Below are 16985 nucleotides of genomic sequence, written 5' to 3'. Positions count from 1 at the left end.
CCAGAAACTTCATCATAAGGTAAAAAACACTGACGTGATTTATTTGTGATAGATTTGCTCAAGTCTACGGGGCTTTAACTATAATACTTATAGTTGCTAGGTCTTCAAAACAAACATCTGTTAAAAAGTGGATGTACATAAGCAGGTTGTATAAACGTCACTTTCTTAGATTTTCTTTACAAAAGGCAAGAATGGAGCTGACAAAAAAAACAAACAAACCACACAGTAAAGCTTTCTGTCTCTCTAATACAAATGCTCATTCAGTGAGCAGCTTTTTTTTGTTTTTTTTCTTTTCTTCAATGGTGGTAGAGGAAAGTATTCAAAACAGACATCAGAAGTTTTTTCAATATGAAACAAGTGTTTTTCCTTTCCAGACAATAGATTCCTAACTTCACTGAGGTTAGATACACGGAACAAGTAGGAAAACTGGGATTTAAGTTCATCCCATCATCACCTGCAAGTTTACTTTTCTGCAGCCAAGGAGAACCTTCTACCTAGTCATAAAAACTTCCCCGACAGTATAAGACTCAGCACACCACCTGTACAATCTTGCTGCTGACTCACAGATTTTGAGGTAGAGTGGATCTAAACCAATCTAACCAATCTAACCAATACCTGTACCTACAGAACCCTACTTAGTAATTCTTTTATCAAACTAATAAAGTCTATTTTAACTTACAATTCTCTTAGTGATACTGCATTTCTTGTTGGCACAAAATACTTATACATTGCCAAGAAAAACAGTAGAACATTAAACCAAAATGTTAATCAACTTCTACGAACACAGTAAAGCAATTTATTAATTTTACACAGATCTAGAATTATTAATAATCCAGACAGACTGCTCTTGAGCTATACATACATTATTTCAGAAAGAAACAACACCTTATAGCTTGTTTTTATGGTGTTAAGAGTACAAAGATTCATATGACACTTGTGAATAAGGTGAAGAGCAACAATCACTTTCTTCGCCTCTGAATGTCCTGTTCTTAATGGCTACTGGAATATTGCAATCCAAAGCGCTCATTAAGTATGACTACAAAACCAGCTTCCAGAGTGTCTAAGTAGAAGATGAGATGATAGCTTCTATACTAGCTTTTCTCCCAAATCATCTGGTTTCTTGGAAAAAGAAACTGCTACTGCTTTAAAAAAGAAGAGAGCCTATAGACTAAAAAATAGAATTACGCTTTTTGATTTAGTATGAGCTGTAACAAAGTGGGACATTCTGAATCTTCACCTTTGCTGCTTCACTTGGTAACATCAAATTAAACGTGCACCTTCTTCAATCAAGATACATGGTGAAATATACATTGTAAAACTTAAATATCCAGCATTGGTGACCACAGTTTTAATACATGAAGATTTTATTTCTTGTGTGTTACTTTTTATTTTCTAAAAGACATGACGCTAACTTATGAGAGGAGAAAGAAGCGCAGATGCCCCCAGCCTGATGAGTGGCTTGTCCTTGTAAACACATAGTCCCTGCTAAAGGGAAGAATGAATTATGTAGGAGAGGGTCAACAGCACCAGTTTAGTTCAAAAGATAAGAGAAACCTATTCCTAATTACTCTTCTCAGTTAGCCTTTTGCAATGTTCCAGGACACGCAAGGAAAGGAGTGGGAAAAACCATAATCTTCTGGTCTCCTTTACACTTGTCTCACACATAAAGAAATTCTTTTCCCTAAAGATCAAACCCGTACCTAGCTTATTTTCTGACCTATTTGTTTTCTTCCACTTGACTCAGATGACTGTAGTAGTGGTTTATTCTTAAATATGATGGAAATAGACAATAATCTAGGAGAGGAAAATTGATCTGCTGTTAAAGATGTGTCAGGTTATAATAACCATCTGATCTAATCCATGTGTAACACTCAGAAGAGAAGTTCACCAAATTCTTCGAGCAGTCAAAAGATCTCTTAGAAAGGGATGCCCTCTTGAGGTTGAAAGACCAAATAATACAAAAGCCATTGAAAACAATGCCAAATTATCTGAGAAGCTACATGTGTTTTTAATGAGACAATATTCATCCCAGTCAATCTGTTTTATACATCTATTCATTAGCTTACAATAAATTTGTCTGCTACATCAACCTCCCCCCTTAAAGTTTTATTCCTTCCATTTGTATAAAGCTACAAAAGCCATAGTTTAAAACCTCTGCATAAACTCAACAGGTGGATGCCACTCATTTCAAGTGTTTGGTGGACCCCAATTTTTCAGTATTCTTCAAATCAGATTATGAAAACAGAAGATGGTGAACTGTCATTTTCTGTCTAGTCTATCAATCCAAGTGTCCTAAATAGCACTTGCATGAGGTAACAGTAAAGGGGGAAAAAATCCAGGGTGTCTAAAGTGGAGAGGGGGGTTAGCAGCAGTATTTTAGAGTTGAGAAAAGTCTTGCAGCCTTACAATTTCCTGGTAATATTTTTTGTCAAAAGAAAAAAAAAAGGGGAGGAGGCAGGTAGGGACTGGAATCCAAGGTGCTACACCCATGTCTAATAATCAGACACTTGTTTTCTATATAAAAGTCACTTATGCCAGCACTGAATTTCTAAAGCCAAAATACACTGCACCACATGGAAAACTTTTATACCTCCATTTAAAAAAAGGATACTAAGCCACAAACCCAAAAATTAGTAATAGTTCAAATAGCAGTGATCATAGCATGACCCAGCTTAGAAACAGAATTAGGCTCAAACTTCTGGGCTGTGTTAAACACCGATTAGTTTTATACCTAAAATATTCTAATATTTAATGCTTAAATGGTGGAAATAATTTTCTTCCAATTGCCCAACAATTACTTCTCTTCTAAAGTTCTCTCCTCTTCCATTACTCAATCATTTTTGTAAGTAAGCATAGTATATAAATAACAAACTTTTGGGTTCCTTCATCTTATTCTTGATTTAAGGCCCTCTCTGAGTCTACTAAGTATTTTAAGAGAAAGCTTCCATCTCTGTTCAGACTAGAAGACCCTGTTTCTTCCAAAAACAAACTGATGCACACAAACTCTACTGCTCAGAATGTCCAATAGTGAAAGATTCTTCTATCTGCTCTATTTTAAAGTTTCCAAATGGAAGTTCACATTTTCCTGACAACAGACACATCCATTTTCAGACATTCCAGTGCAAAAATGAACACTGGGCCGATTCTGCCATGGTAAGCATTGGGATGCATTGAAAAGTATATAAAAAACCAAAACCACCCTCCCATAACAAAGCAAAAAAACAAAACCACCTCAACTTTGTCAGTTTCATAACCTCAAGATATGAAGCTGGTTTTATCTTTCCTTTTCAGCTACATTTTTCAGGAAATACACAGTTTTTGCTATCATGCAGAAATAAGCTGGAGTGCCTTTCAGTCACTCAGAATGAAGACCAATGTTCAACCCTGGTCAACCCTGGTCTGCCTCAAAGATCATTGAGAACAATGGCATCAGTAAGAGACATGCAAAACCCATTATGACTTTCAAAGATATAAATCTCAATGCTTCAAGTAGAAACTGACTTAAACCCAAGAAAATCTTGAGAACAGCCTTCCATAGGGATGAGGTGAGGAGATTATCAGTTAGTGTCATGTGTATAACTACTCACAAGCATTAGCCTTTAGTATGTTCACACTGTCTTGGCCCAAGGATCCTGCCACTCCATCTATCCAATGCAACTGAATCTAAGAACCACATCAGACTGTTAAGCTTGTGAACAGCCATTCCGTATTTAGCTTTTTACTTGGCAGTAGAACTAGGACCCCACCACCCACATAGACAAGGGTCCCCTTATACAGTAACAATGATCAAAGCCGAAGAGTCACCTTATTTTAAAAGCACAAGTTCCTGCCACCAAATAGAACACACAGACTAACTACATTCTGCAGAATTTCTTCAAGTTTCTAACTTGGTTTTCTTTGTTGACAGTGGGTCTGATAAAGTCATGAAGAGGACAGGGCTAAAGCTTCTAATATCATAGCAACTGAAGGAAGAGCTGAGAAATTCAGTTTGGACCACAAATATTTCACTGTACAGTGCTGAGAACAGAAATGAAGATAAGCTCTTTCTATACCATAGTCTGAAGCTGCACTACTTGAGATAAGCAGAATAATCTGGTAAGACTCCAAAAAGTCAATACCAAATGAATAGATAGAGGGTTTGCTTCACCCTCCCAAAAACGTCTGTCTTGAGATACAGTAAACTACATGAGGTTTGGCAAATAGGGATAAGATGGCCAAGTGGTTCTACAGTGAATTTGTATTACAAGGATGTTCAACTGACTATAAAGTGTTTTCACTGGATATTTTACTGGTTCTGTCCTTCAGAACCATTCCAAAAATGAGCTTTCTCTTTACTGACTACAAGCCTTCATGCCGGCAGTAAGACTCTAGCTTAAATAGAGAAATAATAGCTTCTAACAGAGAAAGAATGCAGCAGAGCAGTATGTTAAAATAGCATTGCTTCTGCATAAATTTATTCTCTCTAAAGAATGGACATGCAAACATTTTTCTAAAGTTCACTTTATGGTTCCCATGCATTTAAAGTGATAGAAGGAAGGGGTTACATGGGGAGAAAACATTAACAGAAACACTTAGGTATCATCTATTACGCTTTCCCTTATGGAGAAATTTTCAGAGGTAACTTTGGAGTCCTCAGAATGCTCCCTTTCTCCTTTAGCTGATACAGACAAATCTTTGCAGCAGCAGTCTCTAACTGTTGGCTAGACACAGATGTCAAATTTTACCCCTAAGACCAATATGTTTAGCTGCACTTAGGATTTAGGAACTGAAAACTAAAAACACTGTTCATATTATTTCCTGTTGAACATTAGTAGCAAAAGTAGTTGAATAAGGTTAACAGTGGTATCACAGTCATGTAGGATACAGTAAACGGACAATACTGGTCTACTATTAACTCCTCTAAACAAACAAATGGTTAGTCACACTTGTGTTTTCCTGTATTTCTCTCAACTGAAGTTACTGTCATTTTTGAGTCAGAACTCTGTCGGGTTAGTTACAGACCTACCTTGTTGCGTGTTTTTACTTTCAATTTCGTCTTCTGTTTTCTTTTCAACTTTTTCTTGCTAAAAAGTTTCTTACTTCTGAAAAAGAGAAGAAAAGCAATGAAAACAATATGAATAAACTTTCTTCCATACCCCATGTAAACAAATGTCAAAAGCACTCTAAAACTTTTTTCTCCTAGGCAAAGTGAACAATCACAGGTAGAATTTCAGAATATAAATCAGAATACAAAGCACTTTAAGTTATGCTTTCCTTATGTTCCACTGAATTATGGGCCTTTACTCTCATCAATTTAAGCAGAATATATGCTAGGACAGAAAGAAGTCCCTAAGTTTTCTACTGGTTTACCCTACTGTTTTTCTGTTACAAGTCGGTTAGTGCCACAGCAATGCTAGAAGCAAGAATTATTGACAATTCTCAGTAAAATAACCTGTTAGTAAGGAACAATGCTTTGTGAAGTCTTTACCACACAAAGATTCAAACCTTCCAAGACAAAAAGTAAGCTTTAAAAATATATAATTTGGCAGAAAATTGAGTTGATGGAAGCAACTGCAGCTTCTTTACCTTTTGTTTGGACTTTTCCCACCCTCACTTTATAGATTTAATGTCCATCCCTTTACATTACAGATCTAGCTAACACACACTTCTCTAAGCTCTTTTAATCCTCTTCTGCCCACACCTCATTCCTACCACACTGTTTTGCTCCCCCATATTACTACCCAGAAAAAAAAAGACACCATATGCGCATACACTTGTTCTGTCACCATCACCGAGATTACTCTGAAATGCATGTTTCTTAACCTACTGTTTTTTCAGTTTATAAATCCTCCAAAAAAAAGAAAAAAGGCATATGTTACCTGTGCAGCATACAGCTCATCTTACATAGGACTTCAAGCAACAGCTACTAACATTCCTCTGTACCACTTAAAGTTCACTCAAATAGCTTACAGTGCAGATTAGTTGAAAAATAGAACTATTACATCTGAGAGTCTCAGGCAGTGGGAAGTTGCATTTTCAGTAACAGACTGACAATCAGAAGAATCTTAATATTTCATTCAAACAACTTTGTTCTAAACAAAAGTTTTGAGGTTCTAAAAGCATAGTGGTCACTGTCATGCACAGCATTCAGACTGCAAAAATACAGAAGCCTCATGGTTAAAAGCTGGAAAAACAGAAGCCTGACCAACAGCCAGCAGTGAGAATATAAGCTCAAACAAAGAATTCCTGCAAAGTATGCCAAGAAAGCTGCCTCCCAGAAATTTCACCACTTTTCCCCTCTTGACCTACATTAAGAGGAAGGTATACTCCTTAAGACACTTCCTGCAGAAATAAATCAGCTCACCACTTCTCTTATAAGGAACAAACACCATTATCCTGGAGTTAAGAGAAGTGATTCAGTGAGCAGTGAGGGTGAATTCCCCCACCATCCCCGGTAAGTTAAAACTTATGAAGAGAATGGAGAGGACTGCTCAAGGTTCCCCCAACAGTAAAGTTGCAATATGTAACAGTATATAAGCTATTTAAGAAGCAGATAAAAAAAACCTTCATGTAACCTTTACTGTCCAAATTTCAACAATCAAACTCCATAGTCCAACTCAATATTTTATTTTTCTTTAATTTGACAAGTTTTTCTTCCTTATTAGCATTTAATACAGTTAATTCTTATTCTGCTGTCAAGAAGAACAGTGCAGCCTCCCCATTCTGTAGCCACTCAATCTTCTGCTCTGGACCCAATGACCTTTTATGAAACTTGCACCCTAACTTTCAGTTTAAAAGTCCTGATAAAAGTATCTTCTGGGCTCTTTTAGTCTACACTACACATAAACCACATTGACCAAAACTGAAAACAATACTTGTTATTTGCTGTTAGGAAGAGGAAAAAGAAATGTTTCATATGCCTTCAAGGTCACACTGTTAACTGCATTCCAGGTATTACTTGGCAGCTTCACACCAATATGGCATAGCAGACCCATTTAACCCAGACTAGCATGAAAACATTTTCCTGCAAACCTCAAAACTGAGCTTCCAACACTCTTTATCTATCTGTGCTGTTAATTATGCCTTTTAAACACAGTGTGATTTGCACTTACCACAGACAACTTGATAAGCGCAGCTTTTTTCTTTTTGTTTTAAAAGATACTAATTCAAGTTGCCAAGACATTTCAAATTTAATCCATCTTGCCAAAATCCTTGAAAACTCTCCAAATTTATTATAGTCTGCAAACATTATAAACACTTTTTCATCTTGTAAATATTTCACTGGACCAGTCCCTGTAATTTTTGCAAGTATTTCTTTGTGTTTATGCACACATCTGAAAAACCCCCAAATTAAGCCTTTTCCCTCCTCCCCCAACTAAGATTGGGCTCATTTCCATAGTAACAAAACCGCTGCCATTTGGCAGATTACCTTCATTTGTCATGACACCGAGACAATGTTTTTTCCAATTAGCAAGCAGGAAAGATCAGCAATGGGTTTACTGATGGTGCTAAGATCTCCCTCATTCATACAAGAACCATTAAAGATGCTTCAATGCAGCACAGTAGCAGCACAGTCTGATTACTCCCCTGTGGCAGTCTTTATCTTCAGCAAGTTTTGGGCTTGAACAATTTTACACGGAAAAAGTTTGGGATAGAAATGCCATATTAAGAATCCACAATTATCTCCCTATATTTTCTAAATATAAAACCTCATGGATACTGAAATCCCCATGTTTTTGTTGGGAAGTAGACTTTCCTCCATATCCAAACAAAACTTCAGAACAAGTAAGCAATTAATTAAGAATTAGAAATTACCTCTTCACACATCACACTAATTTTATAAACAGTTCTGTGCAACCTGCCATTACTATGCAAAGCACTAATATATTCACAATGTATCTGCATGTAACAAAGATATGTATGATTGTTCATAGTTCTACTGTTATATACCATAATGCCAAGATGTTTTAATATTCAGAAAGAAAGTATAAAACATGAGCAAATATATTCATAGAAAACATGTTAAGCAGATTATGAGTAATTTCCTGTTGAAAACCACATGTTAATTACAAGCCCAACTCTTTTATTGCCTTAAGATTAACAAGATCTGATATGGCTCAGCTGGATTTTTTAGCTAAATTATTAATTATATTGCTGGTTAACAATTGTAAACTGCTGCTAGTAAACTGTCATTTGGTAAAGGTCTTGATACTCTATGCTGACAATCTGCTTCTGCTGGCACAAGGCATTTAGCCTTCAACTTCTAACTCAGCTGTTGATACCATTTAGTTCACAGAAAACAAACACTCATTATCAGCAAATCTCAGGCAGGTTTTCTGCAAACTGCTTCAAGACATTATAGCACTGGAGACCAAGTTTTGAACTGGACCACAAAGGAAGTGCAAGTCAAACAAGCCCAGAACATAAAGACACCTTGACAAAAAACAGTTGTGGCAAATGGACATAAAGGAAGAGTGAATGGTGGTATTACAGCCTTTATAGAAAAGTCTGTTGAGAATAAAGTAAAAAACCTAAAATGTTCAACCCTGGAATATGAAATAATTGCCTCAAATCAAAGGCAAGAAAAAAAAGAGGTGAAAGAGGAGGGTGGGCAATAACTAGTTGCTTGACAATTTAAAATAGGTAAAACAGCTGTTAAATGACATGACTGCAACTTCTAATCAGGTTTGTGGCACCACTGTTAGGAGAAGTAAAGGCATGATTTGTTTATTTTTTCTCAAACCAGAAGTAGCATCAGCTACTGGACTATTTCATGCATTATTAGGGGGACATTGTCCAGTTGTCTCAACACCATTGCTCTTATTCTGTTTAAAAGAGATGGGGAAATGCAAACAGAGCATCCTCCCTCAAGATGCCAACAGTCCTGAACTGCAATTCATAACCTTGAATCCAAGAAGGAAGCTTCATAGGTTGAGTGTGTGCTCCTCCCCTCAATGCTGTTACTGAGTTACTCAACATGGATTAACATTATGTGTTAACACCGGCATAAACTCTTCTAAACTGTACATTACACTAAATGTGTGCCTAATGAGTGGAAAAAATATTATTCTGTCTCTGCTGCTGAGGCAAAACAGGAACAACAAAAGTGTTATTTAAGTGCTGTCTGACCTAAAACCTTTGCTTCTGAAACATGGTACCAAAGACCATGGTAGTTAGTACAGCATTAGACATAGCTGTTCTGCTGTTAAATCTTTGAGTACACCTTTGAAAAATTAGTGAATTTAGTAAATCACATGCTAACAGGTGCAATTTTTTAAGACTTCCAAGTGACTTTAACTCAGTGTATGTGTCTAAACTTGCTTGCTCTGGTTCAAAGGCTAAACATCTTTGGGAAGAAATACACTGTTGACAGGATAGGTCTAGCAAAGAGTTGCTGTGTTCAGACAAATGACAAATATATTCTGTTACTCTGTTTCCATAAGTGCTTACACAACACAGTTAGCTTAAGCATTCAAGGGCTTGTGGAAATTTGCTTATGAGACAACAGCCACTCAAACACTGAAAACGAAACAATCAGGTTTGTGGTATCAAATAATTCTTCTGTTTCCTCCATTAGGTGAACTATTGCTGCCAGTGATTGTGATCAACTTGGTTGGACAAGATGCAGGAAGCATTTGCTTCTCAACAGCCCAAAGTGAAATCCCAAGCTCATACTGTCAAGGAGACCACAACAGCAAGCTATTATCACTCATGTAGTCACCATCAAGTTTGAGGGTCTTTCATCACATCATCATGTTACTGGATGCAGTGACAGTGCAGTTGAAGCTCAGGAACCTGAAAGAAGGGAGCAAGACAAAAGCAGGATCACAACCCTAGACTTCATAAGAACAGACTTTGGCCTGTTCATCAATTGACTTTGAAGAACCCATGGGATACAGCAGTTGCCTGGAGAGAAAGGGGTACAGAAGAATTCACTGATGCCAGCAGGTTGAGGGAGCTGACTCACGCTCTACACACAGCTTGCAACACCGTATCTGGAATACCACAGCAGCTCTGGGCTCCCCAGTACAAGAGACACTTGTTTGCTGGAGTGAGTCCTGAGAAAGGCCACTAAGATGCTTAAAGAACTGGAGGATCTGTCATATGAGGAGAAACCAAGCAAGCAGAGATTGTTTAGCTGGGAAAAATGAAAACTTGGGAGGGAGGGGGTGGAATATCCTCCACATGAATATCTCCATCTCCACCTGATGGAAGAGAGCAAAGGTGATGGAAACATTCTCCTAAGCAATATCCAGTGACAGGCCAAGAGACGGTGGAGGAAAAAAAAATAAATACAAGAAGTTCCAATTAAACCTAAGAACTGTAAGAATGGTCAAAGACTGGAACAGGTTGCCCTGAAAGACTACACATTCTCCTTCCTTGAAGATAGTGAAAATCCAATTGGACAATGCTCAGAGCAACCTGCTCTGGTTTTTCCTACTTTGAGCACTAGACAGTCTCCAGAAGTCCCTTCTAATCTCAACTATTCTGTGATCTTCACCATTTGTTTATAAAACAAAGTAAAATTTGACTGTACAATAAACATGCTTCTGCATTGTGGAAAGACTGTATTTTTTTCTCATCCGGAGTTTTGCATTTCTCCTGGTGTCATGCCATGCTTCTGATTACGCTTCCAAGTAGAGACATACTGAGCTTTTCATCTGTTCACCATCTGGATCAGCAAAAAGACATCAAAATCAGGCATAAGAGCAACTTCTGTGGGAACTAGCATAATCAAACCTACAACAGTACACAAAGCTAACAAGAGAATAAGGGATGAAAACCACTTTATCACACTTAAAATATATGCCTGCATTAAGACAAGCCAGTCACTTGAATTGATCCACATTCTTGGATATAACCAACACCCACAAGTACACTAAGAAGGGCATGACAAAGAACAGGCTTACATTCAACAATCAAGAGCTTCTCTGTCAGATGAACCAACGTGGGCACTGTACAGGACCCTTAACAAGACTTTTTCAAAGAAAGCTTGTGCATGTCACCAGGAAATCTAAACCATAATTTGTCAAATGGAAGGTACTCTAGAATCATTAAAAAGAGTGTCTGGAAAGAACCCCAAAAGGTCAGCATTTCCATTTCCTGGTCCATCATAGAACTGAGGGTCCTGGTCAATGTGAGGTTGAATGTGAGTCAGCAGTGCCCTGGCAGCCAGAAGGGCCAACCCTGTCCTGGGATGCATCAGGCACAGCACTGCCAGCCGGGCAAGGGAGGGGATTGTCCCCTCTGCTCTGCACTGGGGCAGCCTCACCTTGAGTGCTGGGGGCAGTTTTGGGCACTACAATATAAAAAAGACATTAAGCTGTTAGCATCTGAAGGAGGGCCACAAGGATGGTGAAGGGTCTGGAAGGGAAGCCATATGAGGAGCAGCTGAGGTCACTTGGTCTCTTCAGCCCAAAGGAGACTGAGGGGAGACCTCACTGCAGTTACAACTTCCTTGTGAGGGGAAGAGGAGGGGCAGGTACACATCTCTTCTATCCTGTAACAGGACTCAAGGAAATGGCATGAAGATGAGCCAGGGGAGGTATAGGTTGGATATCAGGAAAAGGTGTTTCATCCAAAAGAGTGGTTGAGCACTGCAACAGGCTCCCCACGGAAGTGGTCACAGCACCAAGCCTGACAGTTCAAGGAGTGTTTGGACAGTGCTCTCAGGCACATGGTGTGACTCTGGGAAACAGTCCTGCACAGGGCCAGGATGTGGACACTATGTGGGTCCCTATCAACACAGCATATTCTATGATTCTAGTCAAATTCCACTGCATTCCCAACAAGTATTTTCCCCAGAGAGATATTAAACACTGCCCAGGATCACACTCCCACCATGTCCTACGTAATTCTACTAGAAAACTCTTTTTGAAGTCTTTTCTAAATTGCCTTCATGGCAATTAAATGCTATTTTCATATCTTTATTACAGAAAAATCAGTTTATTTTCATCTTTTTCCATAACTAGCTTGAATTTTTTTCAAGTCTGAGGATAAAGGAGTCTTCTGACAATTAAGCAGTCTCAGTTCCTTCAGCCTAAACCATAACTCATTTACATCACTAACATCTAATTTCACTATTCTCTCATAGTAACCAGTCCTTCTTTCTCAGAAAACAATGACAAAAAAAAAAAAAAAAAAAAAAGTGGGAAAAAAAAGTCCCACAATCCTGAAATACAAAGAAAAGGTCAAGAATTACTTCAGGTTTCCTACACAAAAAATCTCTCACAATTTGAAATAAAAATCGGAAACACTCCAATAACATGGCTACTTCTGAATCACAATCACTTTATAATTCTATAGAATGTGTAGAGCCTTTCATGAGGTACCTTTTATTCATTGTTGGTTTTACATTTTTGCTTACTGGTTTGGTAGTGGGATTTTCTGAAGCTAAACATTTACAGTCTTAGGTATATCTAATCTTCCACAGTTTTGCATCCTCTATTAACTTTTTCATCTACAATCTCAATTCCAGTGCTGAAATTGAGAGTGAGAGATTATACAGTTCAGGACCTAGGACAGATCCAGATGCAAGGCAACAGCTACTACCTGTTTTCACAGAGGCTTTCCCCTCAACAGATATTCTACAGAATCTCTCCAGGGTGGGCTCCTGTGTAGCTTTAAATCTACTTTACAGGTGTGCTATCTAGAACAGAGGCAGCCAAATTGTCAGGCCGAAAGCAACACACCTAAAAATTCTAGTTGAAGAAGGATACAGTCTAGACAATGAGACAACAGGAGCATCATCTGCTTTTCTCACTTGCACCTGCTCAAAAATCATAGAATCATAAAATGCTGGATAGGCCTCAATTAGGTCACCCCAAAGCCTTCCCTTTTCCAAGTTGAACAACCCTAATTTTCTCAGCCTTTCCTTGTCGGACTGGTGTTCCATCCCTGTAATCATCCTGGTGGCCCTCCTCTGGATTTGCTCCAACAGGTCCATGCCCTTCCTATTCTGGGAACCCCAGAGCTGGGTTACAGCCCTGCAGGTGGAATCTCATGAAAGCAGAGAAGCAGAATCCCCTCCCTCGCCCTGCTGGCCACACTGCTTTGGATGCAGCCCAGGACACGTTTGGCTTTCTAGGTTGTGAGCACACATTGCTGCTGGCTCATGTCCAGTCTCCCCTCCAACAGCATCCCCCATTTTGTGGGGGCTTGCTCCATCTGTTCATCCCCCAGCCTGCATTAATACTGAGGGTTGCCCCAACCCAGGTGAAGCACCTTGCACTTGGCTTTGATAACCTTACGAGATGCCCATGGGCTCACTTCCTGAATGCATGCTTCCTGGTGCAGGCCCAAGGCTGGAGTAAGAGCTCTGATATATGAACTGATCTATAAGACCCATCAGCTCTGCATCCGACTTTCCTGCTGTACAGAAAACCAGAAGATACTCTTCTGATGAAATACAACAATGAGCATTTTGAGGTTTTTTTCCTTCTCTTCTGTAAGCAGGTAATCTGACACTTGATCACACAAACAAAGAATAGCATTGGGGAGAGACATTAAAGCAAACTGCAGCTTCTGCTGGGCTTCCTTATCTCCAAGGCCATTTACTCCGTCCTCTGAAGCACTCCAAAACAGTTGTTAAATTTGTAATCCAGCTTCAAGGCAACTTAATATCAAACACTGAGAACTACAGCTGATAAAATATCAGTTCACTTGACAGCAAGAAACTTACTACACACTAATTTCATTGCTACAGAAGTTCAGCTATAATGGCTTCAAAATAAAGGAAAGGGAATAGTAAAGAAAAAAGGGTTATCAAGCCTGCTCACAAGAACTGAAAAGATCTCAAAACTGTGGGACCATCTTACTTTAAAGGACATCCAGACTTGCTGTCAACAACTGAGAAGCATCTGGCAAACATACCACCATGGGGAAAAACAAAGAAAAGAGGAAGTTCAAGAGAAGTTTGAAACATACAAGCAATGGCTCACATGAAGAAGTTGACAAGGACAAGAAAAAGAACAAAGGAAGCAGGCAGAGCTTCAGTGGCCGTATCTATAAACGGAGAAGAGGTTTTATGACCAGAGAACTGAGTATCAAGGAAACTACATGTAAGCTGCATGTTGGCAAGCAGATGAAGAGGTACCATGTGACAAAATGCAACCAGTAAACCGTGCTGTAAAACATATTAAAGTTGCTGCATGCAACAATTTTGTATCTCTCCACGTGTACATAGGCTTCAGTGTTCAGCAGCCTTATTTCTATGAACTGGAGGGATAGTTTTTTGAAAGCAACTACTTCTCCAAAGAGCCTCCACATACAACATCTCCCATATTTAGGTATGTACTGTGTCCTTGCAAACAAAACACCCTTTGATCTCTTCTATCTCAATGTGATCTCTGCACTGTTATCTCAGCTGCCAAAAACTCTAAGCATCTGTAATGAGAAACTGCCTTACAATAAAGCGCCATCAAGTAATCCAAAGTGAACAACTCACCTAAACAAAACACTATACACCTTCCATAAAGCTGGCATACAGAATGTGTCACTTTATGGTACGTGCTTTAGCATAGCATCTGTAACTGTAAAGTGGGAGATGCTCAAAAAATGGTTCTAGTGTTAGGTCCAGCCTACACCAAACACCTAATTCTGTCCTCACTTTTGTGCTTCTCCATCTAACTCACTCCAACACAAATCTACTAATAAGTGTCAAAGTGGTTCGAGTCAAGAGGACACAGCAAATGTTCCATGACATTTTAGAGGTTGTTGGAGCACCCTGCAACCAAGCTTTCCGAAGGCTTCCCATGCTTAACTTTCTGTCCTTGCAGACACCTTCCAGTGATAACTAAGTAGCAAACGTGTTTATCATTCCTTCTACTGCTGGAACATCCAGCACACTTTCAACCATTGGGAGGGACAGCATCAGTAGGTTGCAAGAATAAAGAAGGAAAACACATATCACTCAAAACCCCCACTCTGCTCTTGTCTTGATAAACAAAATGTCTGCTTACAAACAATAGCTCCAAGAGCTTTTTAATGCTTCATATTTCATATCACCTACAGTAATACCTATCAAGTTTCCAAAGGGACTTGCCATAAAATAGTTAACAGGGAACAAAATACATGCATATAAACTGAAACCTGGCACACAAACGTGTATCATACAAATAAATACACTCTCAGTGTAATGCCAAACTAAGTATTGGCAAGATTTATTAAATAAACATGCACCAAGTACATACTATATACTTCCATCATAAACTGACCCAAAATGTTACAAATCACAGACAGAAAAAAGCCAAGAACATTGATTTCTGAAGAAATAAATACACTCAATCTTTTCACTGCAATTTGGCAACAAAATTTACAGAACACCTGAGTAAAAAAATGCTTTTTGTGAACACTGGCTAGTATCCCTGGATTTCAGAGTATCTCTAAAAAAAGAACAATTGCTTTGTAAAATACTTCATGAAAAATACCTCCATGAAGCATTTGCTTGACCTTCCCTTCCTCCTTGCACAGTGGCAGGCAGGATAGGAAAAATAACAGATACTGCTGCTGCCAAAATCACAGCCAAGGTAGTTCAGTTGCATGACAGTTGGCTCACAAACCATATTTTTGCCTGTTGTGATATATTACTAGTTTGAATATGATATTTGCTCCCAAAAGAAAAAAAAAAAAAAAAAACACCAAAAAACATGGAAGATGGGTTGCAGAAAAGGAAAGCTAAGATTTCTGCACTAATACCCCCAAACTGGGGACTAACTGCCTCTAGACACCATCCAGCAAGACTTTAACAGTAGCAACTGTTGCAACCTTTTCAGTTCCTCTCATATTCCCTTTACTCACATCAAGCTATAGCATGAAGATCCGATACACGTACCTAAAAATATGTTTACAACAAAAAAAAGGGCAAGGACAATCTCCATCCTGTAATGGATGAGGTACTTAATGCCTTCTCTGCCTCAGTCCAGTTGTGTTCTCAGGGTAGTCAGCCCACAGCACCCAAGGGGAAATGGTCAGTGACTTGCTACACCACTTAGACACACACAAGTCTATGGGGCTGGGTGGGATCCACCAAAGAGTACTGCAGGAGCTAGCAGAAGTGCTCACTGAGCCACTTTCCATCATTTACCAGCACTTCTGCCTAACCAGGGCAGTTCCACTTGACTGAAAGTCAGTGAGTGTGCCATCCAACTACAGAGAAGGCTGGAAGGAGAATTCAGGGAACCACAGCCCTGTGAGCCTGACCTCAGTGCTAGGGAAGGTCATGGAACAGATCATCCTGAGTACCATCACATGGCACATACAGGACAACCAGGTGACCAAGGGCTGCCAACATGGGTTTATCAAAAGTTGGTCCTGCTTGACCAACCTGATCTCCTTCTGTGACGAGGTGTCCCACTTAGTGGGTGAGGGAAAAACTGTGGATGTTGTCTACACGGCTTTTAAAAAAGCCTTTAGACACTGTTTCCCACAACACTTTCTGGGAGAAACTGGTGGCTCATGGCTTGGGAGGGCATACTCTTTGCTGGGCTGCGGCCAAATATGTGAGGTTCAACAACACCAAATACCAGGTCCTGCACTTGGGTCACGACAACCACTTGCAGCACTACAGGCTGGGGGAAAGGCTAGAAGCCCGCCCATCCGAAAAGACATGGGGGTGCTAGTTGGCAGTGACTGAACATGAGCCAGCAGAGTGCCCAGGTGGCCAAGAAGGCCAATGACATCCTGGGCTGTATCGGAAAGAGTGTGGCCAGCAGGGCCAGGGCAGTGATCACCCCCTATACTCAGCACTGGTGAGGCCACACCTTGAATCCTGCATTCAGTTTTGGACTCCTCACTCCAAGAAAAAAAAAAACATTGAGGTGCTGGAGTGTGCCCGGAGAAAGGCAGCAAAGCTGGTGAACTGTCTGGAGAACAAGTCTTACGGGGAATGGCTGAGGTAGCCAGGGTTGTTTAGCCTGGAGAAAAGGAGGCTCAGGGGGACCTCATTCCTCCCTACAACTCTCTGAAAAAAGGTTGTAGCCAAATGGGGGTCAGTCTCTTTTCTCAAG

The 16985-nt window shown here is 39.5% G+C and overlaps 1 protein-coding gene across 12 annotated transcripts in view; it reads right to left on the bottom strand.

Moving 5' to 3' along the window:
* Positions 1–16985, bottom strand: part of MYCBP2 (MYC binding protein 2) — a 175435-nt gene that overhangs the window by 147232 nt on the left and 11218 nt on the right. For all 12 annotated transcript variants that reach the window (XM_069008634.1, XM_069008629.1, XM_069008659.1 and 9 more), the window contains exon 2: positions 5006–5081. In XM_069008634.1, the coding sequence (XP_068864735.1) occupies positions 5006–5081 (76 nt within the window). The remainder of the gene's footprint in view (positions 1–5005; positions 5082–16985) is intronic.

Source organism: Aphelocoma coerulescens, chromosome 1 (genome assembly GCF_041296385.1).
Source record: "Aphelocoma coerulescens isolate FSJ_1873_10779 chromosome 1, UR_Acoe_1.0, whole genome shotgun sequence".
NCBI classification, from domain to species: Eukaryota; Metazoa; Chordata; class Aves; order Passeriformes; family Corvidae; genus Aphelocoma; species Aphelocoma coerulescens.
This window is presented reverse-complemented; position numbering and strand designations above follow the sequence as displayed.